The sequence below is a fragment of the Crotalus tigris genome, unplaced genomic scaffold (genome assembly GCF_016545835.1).
Source record: "Crotalus tigris isolate CLP2741 ecotype Arizona unplaced genomic scaffold, ASM1654583v1 scf7180000017549.6302385, whole genome shotgun sequence".
In the NCBI taxonomy this organism is placed as follows: Eukaryota; Metazoa; Chordata; class Lepidosauria; order Squamata; family Viperidae; genus Crotalus; species Crotalus tigris.
Window position 1 is genome coordinate 3,658,021 of NW_024096467.1, and position 22,936 is coordinate 3,680,956.

The 22,936-nt window shown below is 39.4% G+C and overlaps 1 protein-coding gene across 1 annotated transcript in view; it reads right to left on the reverse strand.

The window, feature by feature from the left end:
* PLD1 (phospholipase D1) overlaps positions 1-22,936 on the reverse strand; it is a 164,573-nt gene that overhangs the window by 76,259 nt on the left and 65,378 nt on the right. The window contains 4 exon segments of the mRNA XM_039338090.1: positions 2,250-2,358; positions 5,334-5,479; positions 7,001-7,128; positions 10,376-10,558. Coding sequence (XP_039194024.1) covers positions 2,250-2,358; positions 5,334-5,479; positions 7,001-7,128; positions 10,376-10,529 — 537 coding nt within the window. The 5' untranslated portion in view covers positions 10,530-10,558.

Below are 22,936 nucleotides of genomic sequence, written 5' to 3' on the forward strand. Positions count from 1 at the left end.
AGCCAGATTCACTTAACAACCGTGTTACAAAGTTAACGATTTCAGTGATTCACTTAACAACTGTGGCAGGAAAGGTCATAAAATGGGGCAAAACTCACTTAACAAATGTTTCACTTAATAACAAAAATGTTGGGCTCAGCTGCTCATTTAAGACAGCCAGTTCTACACCAAGCATCTGAATCCAAGCAGTTTACAAAAGCCATCAAACAGAATCACAGGATCCAAAGAGTAAAAAGTAAATAAATAGAACATATGCAATCGTCCTAAATCTGATAATTAGGTAGTCCTCAATTTACAACTATTCGTTGGTTTAAAGTTAAAATGGCACTGAAAAAGTGACTTACAACTGGGACTCACATTTACAACCATCTCAGCATCCCCATGGTCACGTGACCAAATTTCAGGTGTGTGGCCATTGGCATGTATTGACGGTGGAGGCAGGGTCTCAGGGTCACGTGATCACCATTCATGACCTTAGCAGGGAGCTTCTGACAAGCAAAGTCAATGGGGAAAGCCAGATTTGCTTAACAACCAAGTGATTCACTAAGCTGAATGATTCGCTTAACCGTGCCATAAAAGCTCGGAAAACTGGCTACAACTCACTTAACAAATGCTTTGCTTAATAATGAAAATACTGGTCCCAATTGTGGTCATAAGTTGAGGACTACTTGTAATAATTGCCAGTACCCACTCAAATTTGCTCCGGTCTCCAAATGCAGGCTTATAAACATCAAAACTTGAGGGTACTGCTTGTATTTCAGAGGCTACTCAGAATAACAAGAGTTGGAAGGAAACTTGGAAGTCTTCTAGTTCAGGGGTAGGCAACCTTGGCTCTTTTATGACTTGTGGACTTCAACTCCCAAGGCTTTACTCTCAAGGGTAGACTTCTCACTGCTTCATCTTCTCTTTCCATTTCTCAGAGGAGAGAAGTAACTTTCAAAATTTGTTCTTGGCCCTAATCCATATAGGCTTTACATAATTTAATAAGAAATAAACCAACAACCAGTGCAATGCCACACCGCTGGTACATTATGACTATATCAGATGGCTTACATACAGACAACTGTATTGTCTTCAAAGCCAGTCCCAGCAAAAGTGGGATTTACAAAGCTTCTTAGTTAGGTGTGGTTAAAAAAAACAAGCAATTCAAGGATTTCAGGAATGCTACTATTATTGTAAAAAAGATGGAAAAACAGAACCTTGAAATTCTATTCAAATTTCTCTCTCCCTCTCTCTCTCCCTCCTCCTTCATACTAAACAAAATCAAGGGATATCATTTTCAGGTTTTCCTTCAGTCTCTGGACTGCATAACTGCATCTCCAAGTTCTGTTTAACAATTCAGTTTTTTCTTCCCCAATTTTAATAGTCTTCCATACCTTCCTGAAGGCCATCATTAAATCTCTTTGGAGTCTAAGAGTCTTGTGATGAAGAAGACCACCAGCAGCTTTCCTAGGAATAGCTTCAACTGGTAAGCTATGAGTCTAGAAGGACCACCAATGTTGCAGACTACCTCCTTCTGGGGAAGCCCAGTCAAAAATAGAACTAAGGTCAGTACTGATATTAGATAAGTTAATGATTAGATAATAATGATTGAACTCTATACACTCTACCCCAGGGGTCTTCAAACTTGGCCCTTTTATGACTTGTGGACTTGGCCCTTTTATGACTTGTGGACTTCAACTCCCAGCATGCTGGCTGAGGAATTCTGGGAGTTGAAGTCCACAAGTCATAAAAGGGCCAAATTTGAAGACCTCTGATCTACCCTATACACTAGAATAGTCTACTTAGGAGGTCATAAGTATGGCTCAAAGCTTAGTTATAAGAGATATTCAGCTCTCCAGCTCTCTAGCTTTATCAATTACAAATGTAAAGGGAGCAGTGAAATAGGAACAAACTAATCAAGGAGAGAAGCAACCTAGAACTAAGGAGAAACTTCCTGACAGTGAGAACAATTAATCAGTGGAACAGCCTGCCTCCAGAAGCAGTAAATGCTCCAACACTGGAAGTTTTTAAGAAGAGACTGGACAGCCATTTGTCCAAAATGGTGTAGGGTTTCCTGCCTGAGCAGGGGGTTGGACTAGATGACCTCCAAGGTCCCTTCCAACTTTACTACTATTACTAAATGACATGCTATGCATGAAACATATGGATAACCTCATTTATAGAAAGTATAATTAGATATGTAACCAAAGTCTAAAATTAAAATTAAAAAACAACTTAAAACTGATTTTTCAGATGAATGATCTTACTCTTCTACTGGAGAGATGATCTTCTCTGACCATGTTTTCAGAGGTGCGTGGAAGACTCGGCATTTGTCTTGCTTCTCCCCTTTTGATAGTCTGTCTCTGCACAGTGTGTCTAAAAATGCAACATTGAATGTGTCCCAGATATGAAAGATGAATTTGCCAATAGAAATATCCTCATTGTTAAAAAGAAAACACTTGCAGCTAATGATTCAAATGTCTTTAATTACTGGGAAACATAACATAAAACATACATCGATACATTAATTGCATGTGCACCTTCAGGCTTGTATTTTCATCCAGCACAAAATGTCCAAAATATAACCTTACCACACTTCACTTACATAAACGATTAAGTTCTATCTTAGCCAATAAATATGTCCAAACAATTAAAATCATAAAGCCGATTTGGATTACTGAGTTGTTCTACCTGGAATCACCAAGTTCATTTGGAATTGATTCAACAAAATTCAGGTATCTAAATCAGGCCAGTTTAGATATTCAAATCTATGGGTGAATGGACCACAACATCTCTGAACCAAATCAATCTGGCAATCTCTGATATAGCTTGAAAATTTTGAACAATTACTTTGGTCCGAAAGTGATGATTTCAATCATCTCTAAACTAAACATTCACACCATTAATTTTTCTAGGTCACCTTGTAGATAGTAGGTAATAGTAATATTAGTAGATAACAAAGAGAGAGCAAGTTTGGTGCAGGGGTTAAAGCATCAAACTAGAAACTAGAAGACTATGAATTCTTTGGAAACTGGTTGGATGATGGTGGGAAAGTTGCATGCTCTCATCCCTAACAAGGAGTTATTGGCAAGCCATTTCTGGAATTTTGCCATGAAAATTGCAGGGATTTGTCCAGAACTGACTGAAAAGATCACAAATACAGTAGATAATAAAACCAAGAGTTTAATTTTTTGCATTTACATTGCCCATAAAACTGCTGTCTCAGCAATTTTGCTTCTTTGAAGAGAATCTTCATTAGCTAAGGCAGTCTTCTTCAGGATTTACTGCCAAAGAATTTTCCAGAGTCCTGGTGATCACCTGGTTCTTAACAATAATAAACAAGTATTATAAGAGATGGTTTGATGTAGTTGGACAATATTGGAAGAAGGAATCTTTGCCTACATTGCAGGAATGGTTTCTTAAAGTGTCTTATTTGGCGGAAATGGCAAAGATTTCGGCTTTCTTAAAGCAACAAACGCAAGAGAAATTTCTTGCTGTTTGGGATAAATGGATAAAATTTATACAGTTTAAAATGGATATTAAAAAATATTATATAGCTTTTTCTTAATTTTTATTTTTATATATATACATATATATTTTAAAATATAATTTTTTTGATTGTTTTTTAATTAAGCCTATATTCTGCTCTGGGAAGCTCGGGGTCGGGGAGAAGGGGGGGTGTTTGGGGGAGGTTGGGGAAGGGAGGGTTTGTTGTGTAATGTTTAGTTCTTTTCTTTGTATATGTTTTTTGTCTTTGTATTGTTTTGTTTTTTTCTTTTTCTTTTGTAAAACTTATAAAACTTTTAATAAAAAAAAAAAAGAGATGGTTTGATGTAGTGATTAAGAGTGCTGGCCAGGAAACCAGGAAATTGTGACGATACCTTTTGTCAACGCTGCAAATATTGTATATTCTTGCTTTTGACAATATGCAGAACTGTCTGGTAATTATGGGGTTAATACAGAGCATAATGGGGGTGGGGGTAAAGACCGGGAAAGAAAGAGGAAGAAAACCTATGACCTTCACACTAATTGGATAATGTGGTATATGACTGGCTAATTTAGGGAAGGAACATGCTGATAATTTAACTGCTCAAGAGAAGAAAACTTAGATCCTAACATCCCTTTGTTGTGCCTGTGCCGACATTTTGTAACAATAAAAGACTTTTAGGAAAATAAATGCCTAGAAGTTCTTTGAAGTGTTCATTAGCCGGAACCATAACACCTTTAATGTTATTAAACAACAATATCTGCCTATTGCAGATCCATGGGAAGGACTTGCTAGGTGGACAAAAATGCAAAATGCAGTCTAATCATCTGGCTGACTATGTGACCAGCCATAATAATAGCGCATGATGCTTTGATACAGATGTTCATAACTGCTTTTAAGCCATTGCTTATTTTGACTATCCCATTCCCATGCAATCACAAAGAAACTTAATTTACATGAAGCCAATTCTTGGCCTGCTGAAATTTTGGCAACGGTACCCCCATCCTAAATGTCTATGGAGATTCTCAGTCATCCGGATCATGGTTGTCCCAAATGTGCACTGAAGAAGCTTCTTGGATGAGAAGCGAAACGTCTTCAAGAAAAAATAAAGAAAGTCCAGTTGCCTTTTGAAAAAGCATCTGTGGGTACCCCAACCTTTGGAAACATTATGTTCAATGCCATAAAACTAACCACTGAAAGCCAGCAGTAGTTAAAGGAGGGATAGGGTCAGAACAGTGTTAATAAGATCACAACAGCAACTTCTGGAGAGTGTTTAGGGGCTGAATCAATGTGCTGGGAGACTGCATGGAGACCTACCCATCTTTCTCTGGGTTAGAGCATCAGTGTAGGAGTAATACGGATTCAAAATCTTGTTCGGTGAGGAAGTGTCTTAGATTAGAGCTATTATATTTAAACTACAAAAACCCTGAAGAAAATTAGTGGTGGCAAAGCTTCAGAACCTTCTGTATTTCTTTGATATCAGGTACTCAACAAAGCTAGCCATCTGCATGCTTATAATTCAAATATGACGGCCCTACTTTAGGTAATTCACTATCTTTTAGCTTATCCAACCTCATAGAGTTAAACAATATGTTCCTCTTTTTAAAAAAGAGAAAGAACCAACTATGCCATCTTGGAACTTCTTGGCAAATGGTGGCACAGATATACTAAGACTACTGTAGTGCTAAAGCTGATACAAATCTGAACAATACTGTCTGAGAGAAAAATCACAAAGCCATTACAAATGGCTGAGCTCTCACCAAACCATAGCATACCACTGGAGGAAAATTGGGTAGGTATGAGTGCTTTCCCCACCCTACACGCAAACAAAACCCCCAGTTTAGAAAGATTTGCATGCAATCACCTTCGTGTTGGGATGGGAATTCGGATAAAAGCTTTGTATCGAAGGAGTTCTCTATGCAGCTCCTGAAAATGCTTGTATTTCCTTTTCACTTGCCATATAAACTCCCCATGGGTCAGTTCAATGGTGTAAACACGGGGGCTTGGCACCTTCAAAAAAGAAACCAGCCGTTAAAGGCTCAAAGATTATTTAGTCATTCTCTTCTTCTCTTTCATGTTAGCACATTCTACAAAGAGTCCATTAGTGACCTTCTTGTAGATCAATTAACCAAGGCTCTCATTTAATACAAGTAGCCCTCGACTTACAATCACAACCAAGCCCAAAACTTCTGTTGCTAAGCAAGACGGTTAAGTGAATTTTACTCCATTTTATGACCTCTCTTGCCACAATTAAGAAAATAACTGCGCTTGCTAAGTCGGTATTACAGTTGCTAAGTGAAAATAGGCTTTCCCATTGACTTTGCTTGTCAGAAGGTTGCAAAGGGTGATGATCACATGATCTGGGAGACGGCAACCGTCATAAATATATGCCGTTTGCCAAGTATCTGAATTTTGATGAAGTGACAACGGGTATGCCGCAACGGTTCTAAGTGTGGCAAACAAGTCATTTTTTTCAGTGCCACTGTAATTTCGAACGTTCATTAAACGAATGTCTGAAAGTCGAGGACTACCTGTATTACATTTCAGCAAGATTTATCCTGAATCAATGTCATTGAAAAAGAAACATATTAAGGGGAAAGTAATTAGACATTATTTTCCAACAATAAAAGGTGCATAAAACCCCTCATAAGTATCATTTCAGAGAAAAAATATGTAATTTACCTGCTCTTCCTAAGCAATTGGATGCCACAAATCATAGAGAATTGATCCATGAACTATAACTGGTTCCTAGAACCTCTTTTGTGATTCAAGAACAAAATAGGACCAAGACAGCAATATCACTTAGTCTTATATGCCACTCCATAGTGTTATACTCTCTGGGCAGTTTACAATGTCAGCATATTGCCCCCAACAATCTGGGTCCTTATTTTACTGACTTCAGTAGGATGGAAGGCTGAGTCAACCTCGAGCCGGTAGGATCAAACTCCTGGCTGTGGACAGAGTTTGCCTGCAATACTGCATTCTAACCACTGCACCTTTTTACTTTTGAAGGGTAACTGGGACGTCAGATAAATCTGATTTTTCTGTTTTAATCTGAGGGAAGGGGGAAGTCTGCCAGGGCACAAAATGGGTTCTGTGATCCTCACGTGTACAAAACACCTCTTTTCACTGATGCATGGAACAGCTACAAAGGTCAAATTGGAATTAAATTGGTTCAGAGCGAACTTTGGATAGTGAAACCAGTGGCATATAAATTAAGGAAAAAAATAATTTTCTTCCTTTCCTTTGCCCTCCTATCACATTTGGAGAAAATTCCCCTCGATTAAGGATTATGATTCAGTAGTGAAGATTCCAATGCAAATCATCTGGTGTACCAATTTCTAAAAATGGCACACAGAAACCTTCCCACCCAGTAATTTCTATGGATTAGATTAAAAAGATTTTAAACATGATATCCGATGTTTTTTTTTTTAAAAAAATAATCTTCCATTTAAAAAAAAATATTTCGACCAACTGGGCCTCCTGCAGCCTTGCAAAACATGAAAGTATGACTGAGAGAGTAGATCTGACCTTGGATGTTGATGTAAAACGCTCCACTTCTAGAACCCGTACTCGGATTGGACACCCAGTTAGGTAGAGCTGCACGTCTGGCTCTTTAAATCCTTTAGTGTTATAAATGGCTGAGAATGGAATGCCCACTGCAAATAATGAGATGGCCAGGCATCAGTTATTTATATGGGTTTTAAAGCGCACGTTAAACAGGTTACAGCAAAAGCAGTTAAATGGCAGATTGAGACATGGCAGCACAATGTGGATTCCTTCAGCCAAGTGCTCCATGGGGTGTAGCAGCTCCTTTCAAATAAATAAAAGCTCCGGATTATTTTGTATTAGTCACTACCCCTTTAGATAGGAAACCTGATGCCAAGAGGGTGATTCGAGTGAAATGTAAAAGAAAACAAAAGTAATACATTTTTTTTAGACGAGTTTCACAATAAAAACCTAAAATAATTGATTGTTTGAACTGAAAGATCAGGGACTGAATCTGGGTTGTTCTACTGCAAAACATTATTCACATCCTGGATCAGATCGGGCAGTAACTTATAGTTTGTCTAATCATACTTTGTTGAATAAAACACAGTTGGCACACAATGTCAATCAACTGTGGTTTACAAATCAAGGTTGATTCACACTTTGGGCTGCATTAAAACAAAATCAAGCCATGCGGCATATACATATATGCTCTGATCTATATATGAAATTCTCTCTCTCTCTCTCTCTCTCTCTCTCACACACACACACACACACAAACACACACACGATATAGCTATAGTATATCTCTGCTTGCCTGCCTGCCTGCCTATCTAACCTACCTACCTACCTACCTACCTACCTACCTACCTACCTACCTACCTATCTATCTAAAGTCTCTACCACTTTTGAAGAGAGGTACTAGCAAAAACTGATAGAAAATCATGAACGACATCACTCACAACTACTACAACAATGGATCTCCAGCTTCCTGGAAGTACAGTTGTAGTAGCTGTGGGTGATGTCACTCATAGTTTTCTGATGGAGGCTTCATAGCACAGGGCTCATCAGCAGATTTTGTCAACAACTGTAGCTTCTACTTCCCTTGGCTGGTTGTCACAATAGCAAAGGGTTTCTTTCATAGCATTTTTTGTACTTGCATGATCTCAAGGTCTCTTCCCAGATTCCAGTACACCTGTACAGCAACTGGCAAGTCATACAGTGGTTGTCCATTCTGATGGTATGTCCCACCTACCTCTGATAATCAGGGACTCAATGCTAGTAGACTCAATGCAATCCAAGATAGCCCATAATAATTTTTATAAACAAACAAGCTTTTTTAAAATGATATTTACTGTTAACTACAGTATATTGCATATTACACTAAACCACTGGTTGTTGAATAAAATATAGTTGATTGGGTACCTCTAAGGGAAGCACATCATATTATGGCACAGCACACTGAATGAACCAGGCCACTGAAAACAACAGGACTTAAGTTGTCTATAGTTAACTTGTTACACTGGTTTCAACATGGCCTTTGGACATGAATAACTTCAGCTAGAACAGTGGTTCTCAACCTTTTTAATGCCGCGACCCCCCAACCGGTCGTAAGTCGAGGACTACTCAACCAGTCGTAAGTCGAGGACTACTCAACTGGTGCAGCACCGTTTGCAGAATGGGACTTTTGGCGGGCTCAGCAGGGCAGAGACAGCCTGGACAATTCCTTTTGGCTTTTGAAAGCCAATAGAATTAGACTCTATTCAAGAGAGTCTATTCTATTGGCTTTCAAAAGCCAATAGAATAAAAGGGAGTAGCTCAGCTAAGGAAAAGAGGAAAAAAATGGCGGACTGCATTGTTTGGCGACCCCCGTGAAATGGTCGTTCGACCCCAAATGGGGTCCCAACCCACAGGTTGAGAACCACTGAGCTAGAAGTAGAAACACTGTATTTATGCATGCGTAAGCAGATGCTGGATGAAAAAGTTTGTCCTTCTCAACATGCTGATGTTTATCTATCATTGTGTAATTTATCTAGCACTACCAATCTAAGCCACAGCAATCCCAGCACAGTAATTGCTAAATAATGGTAAAGGCCTGGGGTTTTCTGTATCTCTTTCCTTCCACCTAATCGTCATGTGGATATTATTATTTTTTTGCAATCCGTATCTGGTAGTCCTAATTTATTGCAGTTGTTAGCAAACCTCTTTGAAGAGAAAGCTCAGAAGAGATTAGAAAATTCCAAGTTTTTGTCATCTCTAGTTATGGCCCTGTGCCATTACTGTATTTCTGGGTTTTTTTTCCCAGTTATAAGATGTGTGGACTGGGGAATTTTGATAGTTGAAGTCAACACATCTTAAAATTGGTAAGACTGACAAACACTGAATTAATAGAATAAATGGTACCAGTGCTTTTTTTCTTTAAAAAAAAAAAAGGTGCCGGAACTCACACATGTCATACAACCCACCTTGCCTACCTTACAAGGTTTCATCCAAAAAAGGTGCTGGAACTCCATTCTGGGCGTTCTATGAGAAAAAAAGCCCTGGATGGTACCACTTCAGATTCCATACTGAATTAAAAATAATTAAAAATATTTGGTTCTATTCTCCTACCTTCGCTCTCTCTCTCTCTTCTCTCTCTCTCTCTCTTTCTCACACACACACAAACATAAAAAATCAATACAGCATGAACAATTTAACAATTAAAACAAAACATTATCGAATAAAAATTTTAAAATGTTAAAATTTTAAAATTTTTGCACCCAGTATAGTTCTTTGCTTTCTCATGATCTTTGTAAGACTTGACTCCAAGACGTCTAAAGCAGGAGGATAAAGTCACAGGACATGGCTCTGCCAAACACTTAGCTTTTTGGTTCCCAAAGCAACGCAAGATGTCACCTCTGAAACACAGTGTCAAAAGGACCGGATTTTGGCAGTTTCATATTTAAACTGGAAAATAAGGGAAGGAATGGGACTGCAAGTCTTTTGGACATAAAACACTCCTGTTCCTCTCTTAACCCGGTTACCAAAAATTCCTAAAAAGTTTGAGGAAAAAAACTGGGTCCAAATTTTCAAACTTTTCTTTTCTGGTAACCAAAAGACCTTATATAATCTGTTGGGATTTTGGAGGTTTCATCATTTGAAAAAAAAAAAAAAAAGAAGAAGCTCTTGGAGTTATTAGAGTTTTGGTTTTTAGTTGGTAAAAGAAATAGGGTTAATAGTACGGGAAACAGAGAAATGTTAGTCAGGATGGTTGCTGAAGACTTCACAAAGGGCATCAAAGTTCCTGGAGCTCCGATTCAGTGTAATTCAATCACATTTGATTTCTCTTCCCCCTTGTTCAGTAAGAACTATCAATCTTTTTAAAAAGAACGCTCAGGTTTCAAAAAAGCATTTTATGCGCTTGAGCTATTGACTTACCAGGAGCTTTTGGATCATGTACCACATCACTATCCAATTCTTCCCCTTCAAAATGAAGCTCCCTTGAGTCCAGACTTTCGATTAAGTTACTCATGTCGGCAGCGATTTTCTTAAGTGCTGAAGTGCTCACTTGCTTTCTATTGCTGAGAGACATCTTAAAGGTTTACACTTGCGCACAAGGGGCTGTTTGAGAGAAGGAGCAAGGAAAATGCATTACTGTGGTGGTTATGACTAGAGTTTGTTGCTGCACCAAAGATTGATCTGCGTGCCTGCTTGGCCAAGAAATTCAACAAATTCTATGTTGCAAGATAAAAAGAGTTCAGACAGGATGGAATAACTCAAGAGCCAAAAGTTTGTCTGAAGAGCAGATGAACAGCCAAGTTCCTGTTACCACTCTTGTATCAGAAGAATTATTCTACGTCTTCATGTAAACCATGTATGAGAGATAGACACCCTTCCTTTTTATGGCCCTGTAGTACCTATTCAGGGTAGAGTTGGGGTGACTAGATGGTGCTCAGCCAGGTGCCCTTTCTGACACCACACGGAGTTTGCAGCAGATATTTTTTCTTTGCGCCCTAGGAGATTAACATCTGCCGCTACCTAGGATTGAACTCTCAATCTTCAGAGTGGGAGGCGAGCATCTTCACCACTAGGCCACCACACCACTCATATGAGAAATAGATACAAGATTAATACAGTATTTATTTTCCTTCTTGAGGGAGCTAGAAAGGTGATACAAACTGAACATTAATGGAAAATCCCATAGTCTGCTTGCTAATTTTGCCCATTAAGGAAGCCTCTTTCTCTGGAGAACATAGTGCTGGTTCTCTTTCAACATGTACATCACTGAACATGTGCAGACATCACTACAGCAAATACAAACTTAGCAAGGACCAAAAAAAAAAAAAAAAAACGAGGAGTCCTTGGAGCTCCATGTGATTCAATTTCATGTGGATTGCTGGGATATAAACTATTTTTATTGCTGAAGTATAAACAAAGCATTACATAACATGTGAATGGTCCAGAGAATTCCAAAATTAAAAACTGGAGAATCTATACAAGGTGCCTAGCAGGATCTGAGCATGCTTTTACTTAAGCCATCATCTTTTCTCAACTCTGGCCAATCAGATTTGTACATTTGGCATTTCCGTTGAGAATAAGTCTCAGAACTCAACTTCAGTATTTCATCTATCTGATGATGTGCAGAAGCAAATAGCACAGTCCAGGGTTTCTCAACCTTGGTGACTTAGATGGATGGACTTCAACTCCCAGAATCCCCCAGCCAGTTAAGCAAAAGTTCAAAAAGGAAGCTTATTGACCAAGTGAGAATCAGATGTGTATGGGATACCACTGATTATATGCATCAGATTTCCAATGTTTTAATCACGTACTATGTATAAATTAAGAGACTATTATGTGTTCAGTTTAATAGTCATCAATACTGGTTGTTTTTGAAACGATGAAGACCCACCATATAGGGTATATGGGTTATATATATATAGGATTCTTCCAAGAATCCTCTTCTGTAGAACACACAGGGAGTAATTTCTTAGCAAGAACAGGAAAAAACCAACAGCCACAAACAAGTTTGTTATCTCTCACTAAGCCATAATATGATTTGCTGGCCATGTTGTGGCTGGCCACGTTATGTGAACCAAGCCACTGTAGTTATTATTTCAGGAAAACTTAATAGAATCGATTTCTATGTATTTAAACAAAGCAATGTATAAAGAATTCTCTAAAGTTGGAAGCCTAAAATAAAACAAAATCAGCAATCAAATCCATGTATCAGACTTCCCAAATTGGTGTCCAATGCAAGCCACAATATTGTATTGCATACCATGATGTCACTGAGCAAATGAGCAAATTATACAATTTATATCATCTGACAATTATGTTATGATACACTTATTTATTTATTTCATATGGGGTTCTTTTTAAAATAAACAATTCAAAGTGGCAACATACCTCATAATCCTTCCTCCTCCTATTTTCCCCACATACAGATAGTCCTTGACTTACAACTATTTATTTGGTGACCATTTGAAGTTACAACAGCACTGAAGAAATGACTTATGATCATTTTTCACTCTTACGACCATTGCAGCATTCCCATGGTCACGTGATCAAAATTCAGACAGTTGGCAACTGGCATGTATTTACAATGGTTGCAGTGTCTCGATGTCATGGGATCAGTTTTTATGACCTTCTGACAAGCAAAATCAATGGGAAAACCAGATTCACTTAACAACTGTGTTACTAACTTCATAACTAGTGATTCACTTAACAAGTGTGGCAAGAAAGATAATAAAATGGGTCAAAACCAGTGGTGGGATTCAGCTGGTTCGCACCGGTTCAGGAGAACCGGTAGCTAAATTTTGCTGAGTTCGGAGAACCGGCCGAATACACACTGCTTCCGGAAGTCCAGTCTAGACCACAGAGGTCTCCAAGGCCTAGAACGGCCTGCCAGAAGTGCATGGATGCCACTTCTGGAAGTCTGCTTTGGCTTTGGATCCAATAAGAGAACTGGTTGCTCAGGTATTTGAATCCCACCACTGGTCAAAACTCTCTTAACTATCTTGCTTAACAACAACAATGTTAGGCTCAATTGTGGTCGTATATCAACGACTACTCGTATAATCTCCTTGTTTAGCTGACTCATGAGATTAATCCACACCAGTTTGAGAGGTTTGGTAGCAGATATTAAAAGATAAATAATTCCACATTCCCAACTGTTGCCAAGATGGCCTTTTCTTTTTAATTGTCAGAGACTGGAAAGGCAGAGAGCTGAAGTCCCTTCTGAAATATACTGTGATGGAATGTTTCTGTGAAGGGGGAGGTGGTGTGATGGACTACAGTCAAGCAGCAGGATCCAGGAAGGAGGGAGCACATTCCAACGAGGGGAGTGAGACAAGAGACAGCATAGTTGGAGCTGGATCATGGGAAGAAAAAGAGATTTAAGGTAGCCACTCTTTAGGATATACCCATTAAGGTGATATTAGTAAAGGTTTAGTTGGGCAAGATTCTGCCTATATAGTATATGCAAATAAAGCACTGAGCTTTTGCTGGACTGTTTTACTTTGTTCTTGGGCTAGGTTTGTCATATACCCACTAATGCGCCCATATACTGATTAATTTTTTAAATGATTTACTTCTCTGCCCCATTATCTCTTTTCCTCCCTTTCCTCCTGCCAAGCTGATTCCAGCCATCTTAAATGCAAAAGCCTGGAATTGGCATACATATTTAATTAAGCAAGCAATTTTAGTGTTCTCTTCCTTTAAAATATTCAGCAGCAACAAGGTTACCGCTATACCTGAATTTTTTTAAAAGGGACACAGCTCCAAACAAGAACAGAGTATGTGCCCACTCTTTGCAACCAGTATCAAGCTTGGGTGTTTTTTAAAAAAAAACACACAAGAAAAAAGAACAGTCAAGATGCATCCTTCAGAAAGGGTCCAACAGAACAGAGAGTTGTAATTCAGTTCTTCTTGTACGAATTGTATGAAAAGTCCTGCATTTTTCCCTTGGATATATAATCTTCTGGGTCATTTTCCCTTAAGACAAAGAGATGGGTTACTGGTTTTTCTTGTTTGTGGGTGGTGATGTGTTTTGTTTTGTTTTGCATTGCAACAATAGTGACAATAGAAGAATATGCCATCATCCATTTTGTTCATTGTTCAGAAGGCAGATCAGACAAGGCAATGGGAAATTAAACATTAAATCTCCCTCTTCCTTTATATGCCCTATATATTACCCTATTAATCCACCTGTTTGCTAAGATAAATGTTGAAAAGGAATGTAGAGTTGGTAGCAAGAGCCAAGAAATGAGTTGATTAGTCAACTTTATTACCATACATCCACTGTATCTGGTAGCTGAGTATATTTGGTAACCAAGTAGCCCAAGGAGAAAAAAAATAGGAGTCACATGAAACATACAACATAAGGACTGTAACTGTCATGTGGGACAGACACGCAGAAAACTAGCAGAGTGCATCTATGAATACCAAATAGCAGTCAGAAGACATGATGAAAACTCTTTAATCTCGCAGCACATGGACAGACTCAACCATAGTTTCAAATGGGAAACAGTGAGCATCCTAGACCAAGCTAAATCCAAAAATGCTAAGGAATTTCTGGAAACTTGGCATTCAGACATATGAGCCATAAACCATATTTACACACCGTTCAAAAGAGGCAATAAAAAAGCTAAGCAGGAAACAGAAAGACTAAAACACATCCTTTCCAGAAGCCAACACCCAGATAAGCAGGGATCAATACCAAGCAAACAAGCAGAAAACAATACCCCAATCAAGAAATTACCAAGGAAAAAACCACACCCCACCAACATTGGCAGGGTAAGCTACGGTATATAAATAGGGAGCAAAATCCCAAATCACCAGCACTGGTGATGTCACCTAGTTGGGTAATGAAATGTCTGCAAGCAAACAACAAAGCTCAGAGAGCATCCAGGACTCCACCTCATTCAACCTTGAGCTGCGGATATTCTCTTCTATTTAGCCATTATATCTGGCTACAGAAATTTAGATGTTTAGATGGCAGCAAAAGGATGCAGAAGCTCTGTCTCTTTGCTGCTGTCTACCGGTTGTCTGGTATTTTGCAGCTCAGATAGGATAATCCTATTTATAGGAACACAGGAAACTGCCTTACACTACCAGGTTGTTGATTCAGTGGCACCTGTATGTTCAATACTGACTGGCAACAGCACTCCAGAGTTTCAGGGAAATTTTCTTTCCCAATCCAGTGTGGATATGATATGCATTACCTGCATTTGCACCTCTACTGAGCAGCAAAAATTCTAGTACAAATACTGGTGCTTTCTATTACACTTTGAGTGTTGAAGCAGGTATCAAACATTAGACCAATCTAATTTGAGGCTGCTGTGTGATCTTGTGAAAAGACATGAAAGAGTTGCTGATAGATGCTACAATCATACTTCCCCATGCTCTAAAGCAGATTATGCCTTTGAATCCTAAATATTGTGCAGCTCTGTGCCTGCAGTGGTTGTGTCCATGGACACTGCACATGGCATCCACAATGTTTTGTTTTTTTTTAATTTATGGATACCATTTCTTGGAAGATAGGGAGGTCCTTGGATTGTATTGGTCCTGAAAAGCTTTTTGGGGATTAAAGACAAACTAATTGCAGGAAACCCATTTTTATTAAATTGTCTTATTGCAAGCCAATTCTCAGTACCTTCCACGAAAAGAAACAGACAAGCATGCCAACAAATACATTAATTACTGACAATAATGATTTCTTCTCGTGACAGAAAAAAAATGCTTTGAAAGCAAACATTTAAATATTTCTTTAATCATGGATGCCAAATTGTGAACTCACTCATCTAGTGTCTCTACTGTTTGCAGCTAAAGTAACTCATCCTGTACTATGTAGGTATAAGAAAACAGATACGAAAACTAAATGGAACAAAACATTATAGGAGAGAATTGGAAGTGTTGGTATCAGGCTTATAGGAACAAACTTGACTGGGAGTGGTTAGTCACAAGAATAGTTTTGATCAGAATAAATTATTAGGAAGAAGGTTGAAGCAATGACAGAGAATTCCAGTGAGTATTATACTTTCAAATGAGGAACATATCTAATTTTTTTCTTAAAAAATCCCTTCTCACTTTTATGAATGGTATATGTCTTCCTCAATCTCAGCTGTACAGATACTTGAAGACAGCTCTCATGTCTCTTCTCCAAGTTAATACCAAGTTGAGAATTGTTTTCCAATTCAGTAGAATAACACAGGGGTCCCCAACCCCAGTCCGTGGACCAGTACTGGGCTGCGGCATGCTAGCAATTGGTCTTCACAAACAAGCAAAGTCCCATCTGCAAGATGCAGGCAGCACATAAAACCATGCACCCTCCAGTCCGCTGAAAAATCTCTCTCCACAGAACTGGTCCCTGGTGCCCAAAAGGTTGGGGACCTCTGGAATAACAGAATAACAGAGTTTGAAGGGACCTTGCAGATCATCTAGTCCAACGGTTCTCAACCTGTGGGTCGCGACCCCATTTGGGGTCGAACGACCATTTCACAGGGGTCGCCAAACAATGCAGTCCGCCATTTTTCCCCCTTTTCCTTAGCAGTGCTACTCCCTTTTAATCTATTGGCTTTTGAAAGCCAATAGAATAGACTCTCTTGAATAATCTAATTCTATTGGCTTTCAAAAGCCAATAGGAATTGTCCAGGCTGTCTCTGCCCTGCTGAGCCCGCCAAAAGTCCCATTCTGCAAACGGTGCTGCAAGTTGTCTGCAGCGAAGGCGAGCTGTCTGGAAGTTTCCATCCCTCCCTGCTGAGCAACTACTAAAAATGTAAGTAAAAGAGGGGTGGGAGGTGGGAGGCCGGCGGGCGCAGGGAGGGTTGCTGGCCTGTGTGGGGCCCGGCGGGTGCCTTACCTCTCTTGGGCTGGGCCAGCTGGTGGCCCAGCTGGTGGTCGCCCTGCGCCGTCACTGCCCCTTGCCAGGTACGCCTTGGCCGGCGCAGAGGGCAGCACCACGCATACACAGCGCTCCCGGGCAGGGAAAGTCCTCAACTTATGACCGGGTGGGTAGTCCTCGACTTACAATCGGTTTGGTAGTCCTCGACTTACAACCGGTTGGGTAGTCCTTGACTTACAACCGGTTGAGGGTCGCGGCATTAAAAAGGTTGAGAACCACTGATCTAGTCCAAACCCCTGCTCATGCAAGAGACCCTATACCATTTCTGACAAGCGGCTGTCTCAGTCTCTTCTTGAAAGCCTCCCATGATGGAGCACCTACAACTTCTGAAGGCAAGCTGTTCCATTGGTTGATTGTTCTCACTGCCAGAAAATTCCTCCTTATTTCTCTCTTTGATCAGTTTCTACCCACTGTTTCTTGTCTGACCTTCAGATGCTTTCAAAAATAGGTTCTCCCTCTCCTCTCTGTGACAGTCCCTCAAACATTGGAATACTGCTATCATGTCACCCATGGTCCTTCTCTTCACTAAACTAGCCCTGCCCAGTTCCTGCAACCGTTCTTTAATAACAATATGTTTTATAAGATGTCTACTAATAATAAAATATTTAATAAGATGTCTAGTAGCTAATTTCAAAAGCATCAACAGATGCAGCCTGCCTCCTCTTCCCAAAAGATCATGGGAGTTTGAGGATTTGGGGCAGTTTATCTTAACTGCTCCTACCACTGCCCAGTTCTGGACAGAGAGCTCTGGTGTTGTTCCTCAGATGGTCTGAAAGAAGGCGACTGCCTTAAAGTTGCTCATTAGCTTCCATGGTTGAGGGTGATATAAAATTGCCCTTCTGTGGTTTTCACAAATGTTGATGGAGAGGAGAGGACTCTGGAATTCTTTTGGGAAGAGGAGGCAGATCGCATTTGTTGATTCTTTTGGAATTAGCTACTACAGGTGTCCCCAACCTTGGCAACTTTAAGACCTGTGGGCTTCAACTCCCAGAATGGCTGGGGAACGTCTGGGAGTTGAAGTCCACAGGTCTTAAAGTTGCCAAGGTTGGGGACCCCTGGGCTACTAAACATCTTATTCAACTGGAAAACAACTCCCACCTTTGGTATCTTCAACTTGGAGAAGAGACATGGGAGCTGTCTTCTAGTAGACAAAGAGCTAGAATTTTTCAGGAAACAATGGATTTAAATTACAAGTCGTTAGATCTTCATTGGACATCAGAAGTGTTGATCAAACATCAGGATTTGTTTCCTAAAAATAAGAACTGCTCAACATAGCCACAGATTGCCCCCAGAGTTGGTGGAGTCTTCTTTTTGACCTGGTTTAAATAAGAGGCCGAATAACCATTTGTCAGGAAAGTTGCAGTATTGGATTACTGCATTGGACAGATGGTTAGACTGTAATATTCAAGGCCCCTTCAACTTTTGCATTCTATGTGATTGTGTTTGATGTTTGCCGAATGTTATTTCTGACTATATGGCTAGCTGGAGCCATGAACAGAAGCATTCACCACTGCAACCTTTTGTTACAGTTCATGCTTTAATGATTTTCTTCCTTTCCCCCCCCCCCCTTTTCTTTATTTAATGAGTAACACAGAAGACAAAGAAACCTTACGATCCTTCCAGAGTCATAACTTTCAATCAATAATTGCATCATGTATTCATATTAAATCATGAGACAACACAACAGAAACGGAAATCTTCACCCTTTTATCTATTTTAGCTGTTCTGCCTAAGTCAGGAAACCCCCCTTCAAGGGATTTGTCATTCAAAGGCAAATAGAACTGGCCATCATCAGCTTTTAAGATAGCTTGCTTCTCTCTCTCTCTCTCTCTCTCTCTCTCTCTCTCTCTCTCTCTCTCTCTCTCCATCCTTTCAATTTTTTGAGCACCAGGGACCAGTTCTGTGGAGAGGGGTTTGGTGGGGGACATGGTTTTGCGTGCTGCCTGCATTCCACAAATGGGGCTTCACTTGTTTGCGGGGCCAGGTTGCTGGCATGCTGCAGCCCGGTGTCAGTCCATGGACTGGGGGTTGGGGACTCCTGATCTAAGTGACGCTGGGCAATTTACAGATTAAAAAAAAGCTTGGAGTATTAGCCGCAACAGTTTGCCGTGGCCGCACTACAGGAAGAGCTTGAACATTTCTTTTGCTTCTAGAGGGCACAGTCACCATGCTATGGTGAAGAAATCCTAGTGAAGGCATCTTTTATTCATGTTCTTTTATTTATTTATGAAATGTATTATTCACAGCAGGGCAATATGTCCCAATGGAGGTGGGACTTTCTGTATTGGTTGTTGTAACAGGAGTGGAGAACATTTGGAGACTAAAGATCACACTCACCACTGGGAGGAACAACAGAATGCAGTGAGGGTTTTAGTTTATGGCACTCACCCTCTTCCAGCATGGGCTGTAGGACCGAGTTTAGGAACTTTTCTTCATATTTTTTTTTTTTTTGTAAACCAAGTGAACTCTACTTTAGAAATTGTATTCCATCTTTGTTGAGCAACCAGACTCCAAGTAGCAAGAAATAAATGCTGTTTTTTTTTTTTTAGTAACAATAACTAAGGAGGGGTGAGGGGAAATAAAAAAGGGGCACATGAACTTTTGGACCAAGGATCACCCATTCTGGTTTTCAAAATTAAAACATTAATCACTTTCAAGTAAACAAGCAATACAGAAAAATGCTATTTGCTTGAATAATGGGCCCGATGGAGAGGTCCAAACAAAACTAAGTAAAAACTAACAACAGTTAAATTATACAAAAGCAATATACACCAGTCACAGTACAAGTAATTATGATGTAACTCTAAAATCCTGAATCTATAAACACGGTACCCTTGCTGTCTGGGTATCTTTTCCAACAAATAAGCCCTACTATTCAACTTTAACTTCTATCCAAATTCTCCTATCAATCAATTTATTTTATAAAATACATATGTATTCAAAACTTTCTTTAACCTACCCAAAAATTTGTGGACCTGGCGGGGTGGAGATGGTGAAGTAGAATTTCATAATCAGAGACCAGATTTTAAAATGCAAAAAATGGGGTGGAAAACCTGTGAAATGGGGATGGAAAAAAGTCTATCAATTGAATAAAAACAGGATCATGGCAAGCCAAGTGGTGGGGCAGGGACTGAAGTACAGCCATCCACCACACCAAGAGTTTAAATTGGGCTCTGACTCTAATAGAGAGGCAGTGTAAGGTCTTGTGGTAAAAGTAAACTTGGGCTAAAACAAGAGAAATCCAAAACACTGCATGCTGCACATTTTTGAATCATGGTCAGAAGATGGCCCTGTGCACTTTAGAGGTACTCTGAGGGTTGCGGGGGGGGGGGTGTTAAATGGATTGTATATACAACAGAGTTAGAACTTGTTTTACAACATTCCATCTGTCCAATCTGAACTCTTGTCTCATGAACACCACTGGTTGTTCACCTCTGCTCTAAATTCAAAGCAAAGAAATGCCATGCTACATATCTCACAATAGTATGGACTGAACATAGTTATGGACTTTTCTGTTGTCCATAGCCTCCCACTATGACTGCTGAAAATGGACAGCACTTTTCCTGACTTTTTAAGGTGGAGAACACATGAGGAATGTGTTGTAAGTCTTGAAATGACCATCTCATAGTTAAATAAATATTCCCAGCCACATATGCATGCAGACTATCCCATTTGCAACTCCTGGCCTCCTCCAAAATATCAATGTCTTTGCTGGCTACCAAAAGCTTGTCCAAGATCAGTGTTTCATGCCAAGTGAGCATGCTAGGAAAAGAGGGGTGTCAACCTAAACATTTCAGTCTTTTTTTCTTATTTTGTGCTTCAGCAAAATTCAGAGTTCTTGTTGGCATTTGGATGATGCTGTTTTAGCATTAAGATCTCCAGGAGCAATTAAAATGGAAGTATAACATGATACTTATAATGATCCCAAACCACTCAGAAGATCATTTTAAGACTTTAACATATTAAACTACAGATTAAAAAAGAAACAGACCGCAAATATGTCTACTTTTATATTTGTTTGCGATCTCTGATTCATGCCATTTTATAACTTTGCATTGTCACACAACATGGAAATGTACAGCCACGTTATTGAGAATTTTCCTTCTTTTTACTCTGAAAGAATAATTTATCAAGACTGTTGGTGCTTCCTGTGATAGATAAAAGTAATAAAAGTAAAAATTCCAAATAGCATTGCAACTGAATGCATTAAACTCTGGCTCCCAGAGCTATATGGAAATAATTAAAAGGAAATGAATTGGTAACTTTTTTATTTTCATTTCAGAGACCAGCTGTGAAGGAAAAAAAAAATGGCTGCTGAACTCAGTGGGAAAGGACAAAAGTCAGAAAAGCAATCTCTGTCCTTTTACCCCAAAGATACTGAGGCAGATTGTGCAACACGTAACAATAAATACACCAGTAATAAATGACAAAGAACTTCACCTTACATTTCCAAGGAATCTTCCTTGACTTTCAACCATTCATTTAGTGACAATATAAACTTACAAAGGTACTTTTTAAAAAAATGATTACAACTAGCCCTGATGCAGCATCCCTACAGCCACATGATCAAAAACTAAGTGCTTGGAAAGGGACGTGTATTAAAATGGTTGCAATGTCCCGGAGTCATGTGATCGTCATTTATGAACTTCCCAGCCAGCTTCAAACAAGCAAAGTCAATGGGGGGAATCCAGATTCGCATGAAGGCCATGTGACTCACTTCACAACTGAAGTGATTTGCTTAACAACCAAGACAAAAAAAAGGTTATAAAATCAGGTGTGACTCATGTAACAACTGCTTTGCTTGACAATGGAAATTCTGCTCCCAGCTGTGGTCATAACTCAAGGACTACATGTACACTTACACATACAGATAGTCCTCAACTTACGACCACCATTGATGTCCTCAAATTTTGACCGCAAAATTTATGTTGCCAATGAGAAATTTGCTAGGTGAGCCTTGCCTCATCTTACGACTTTTTTGCCACATTTGTTAAATGAATCACAGCAGTTTTTAAACTAGCAACATGGTTGTTAAATGAATCGGGTTTTTCCACTGACTTTGCTTGTCAAAAAGTCCACAAAATTGGATCACATGACTCTGGGACACTGCAACCGTCATAAATGTGAGTCAGTTATCAAGCATCCAAATGTAAATCGGTGAACCGGTGCGAACCAGCTGAATCCCACCACTGGTTTTGACCCATTTTATTATCTTTCTTGCCACACTTGTTAAGTGAATCACTAGTTATGAAGTTAGTAACACAGTTGTTAAGTGAATCTGGTTTTCCCATTGATTTTGCTTGTCAGAAGGTCATAAAAACTGATCCCATGACATCGAGACACTGCAACCATTGTAAATACATGCCAGTTGCCAACTGTCTGAATTTTGATCACGTGACCATGGGAATGCTGCAATGGTCGTAAGAGTGAAAAATGATCATAAGTCATTTCTTCAGTGCTGTTGTAACTTCAATTGGTCACTAAATGAACTGTTGTAAGTCAAGGACCACCTGTGCTTAAATCCTACTAAACGAATCAAAACAGGATAGGATAGCAATGTCCTTCTATCATCTTACAAGCTGTTCCATTGGAAATCGGTGTTGAACAGGTAACCCTAAACAACGAGTTAATAGCTTACTAATTAAGGGAGAATCCTTATTCATCAGAGAAACAGAACTTGGTTGTGCCAAGCACAAGATGGTACAGCTAACAAGAAGATGGTTCTCAATTCCACCTTTACTGCCTGCTGATAATGAATACCTTAACTAGAACCTTGTGATAAATAATTAAAAGCACAATAGGTAAAGGTTTTATGAACTTTGTGCAAACAAGGCTGTTGTTCACGTAGATAGCACTTGGGAAAGGAATGTGCTCCAAGATAAATGCCAGGCTGGCACTAGAATTAGAACATTATCTGATCTTTAATTCAATGAAGAAGGAAAAAGAATTACAAATGGAATTTGAAACGTAATGTTGCAGAATTAACGCAACAACAATGAACTTTTGTATTCAGGGCTCCAGCCAGCCTCTTGCAGAACAGCAAGTATGGTGTTGTTGTTAGGTAGAATTGTGGAGACATATGTACATGAGGGGTCCTT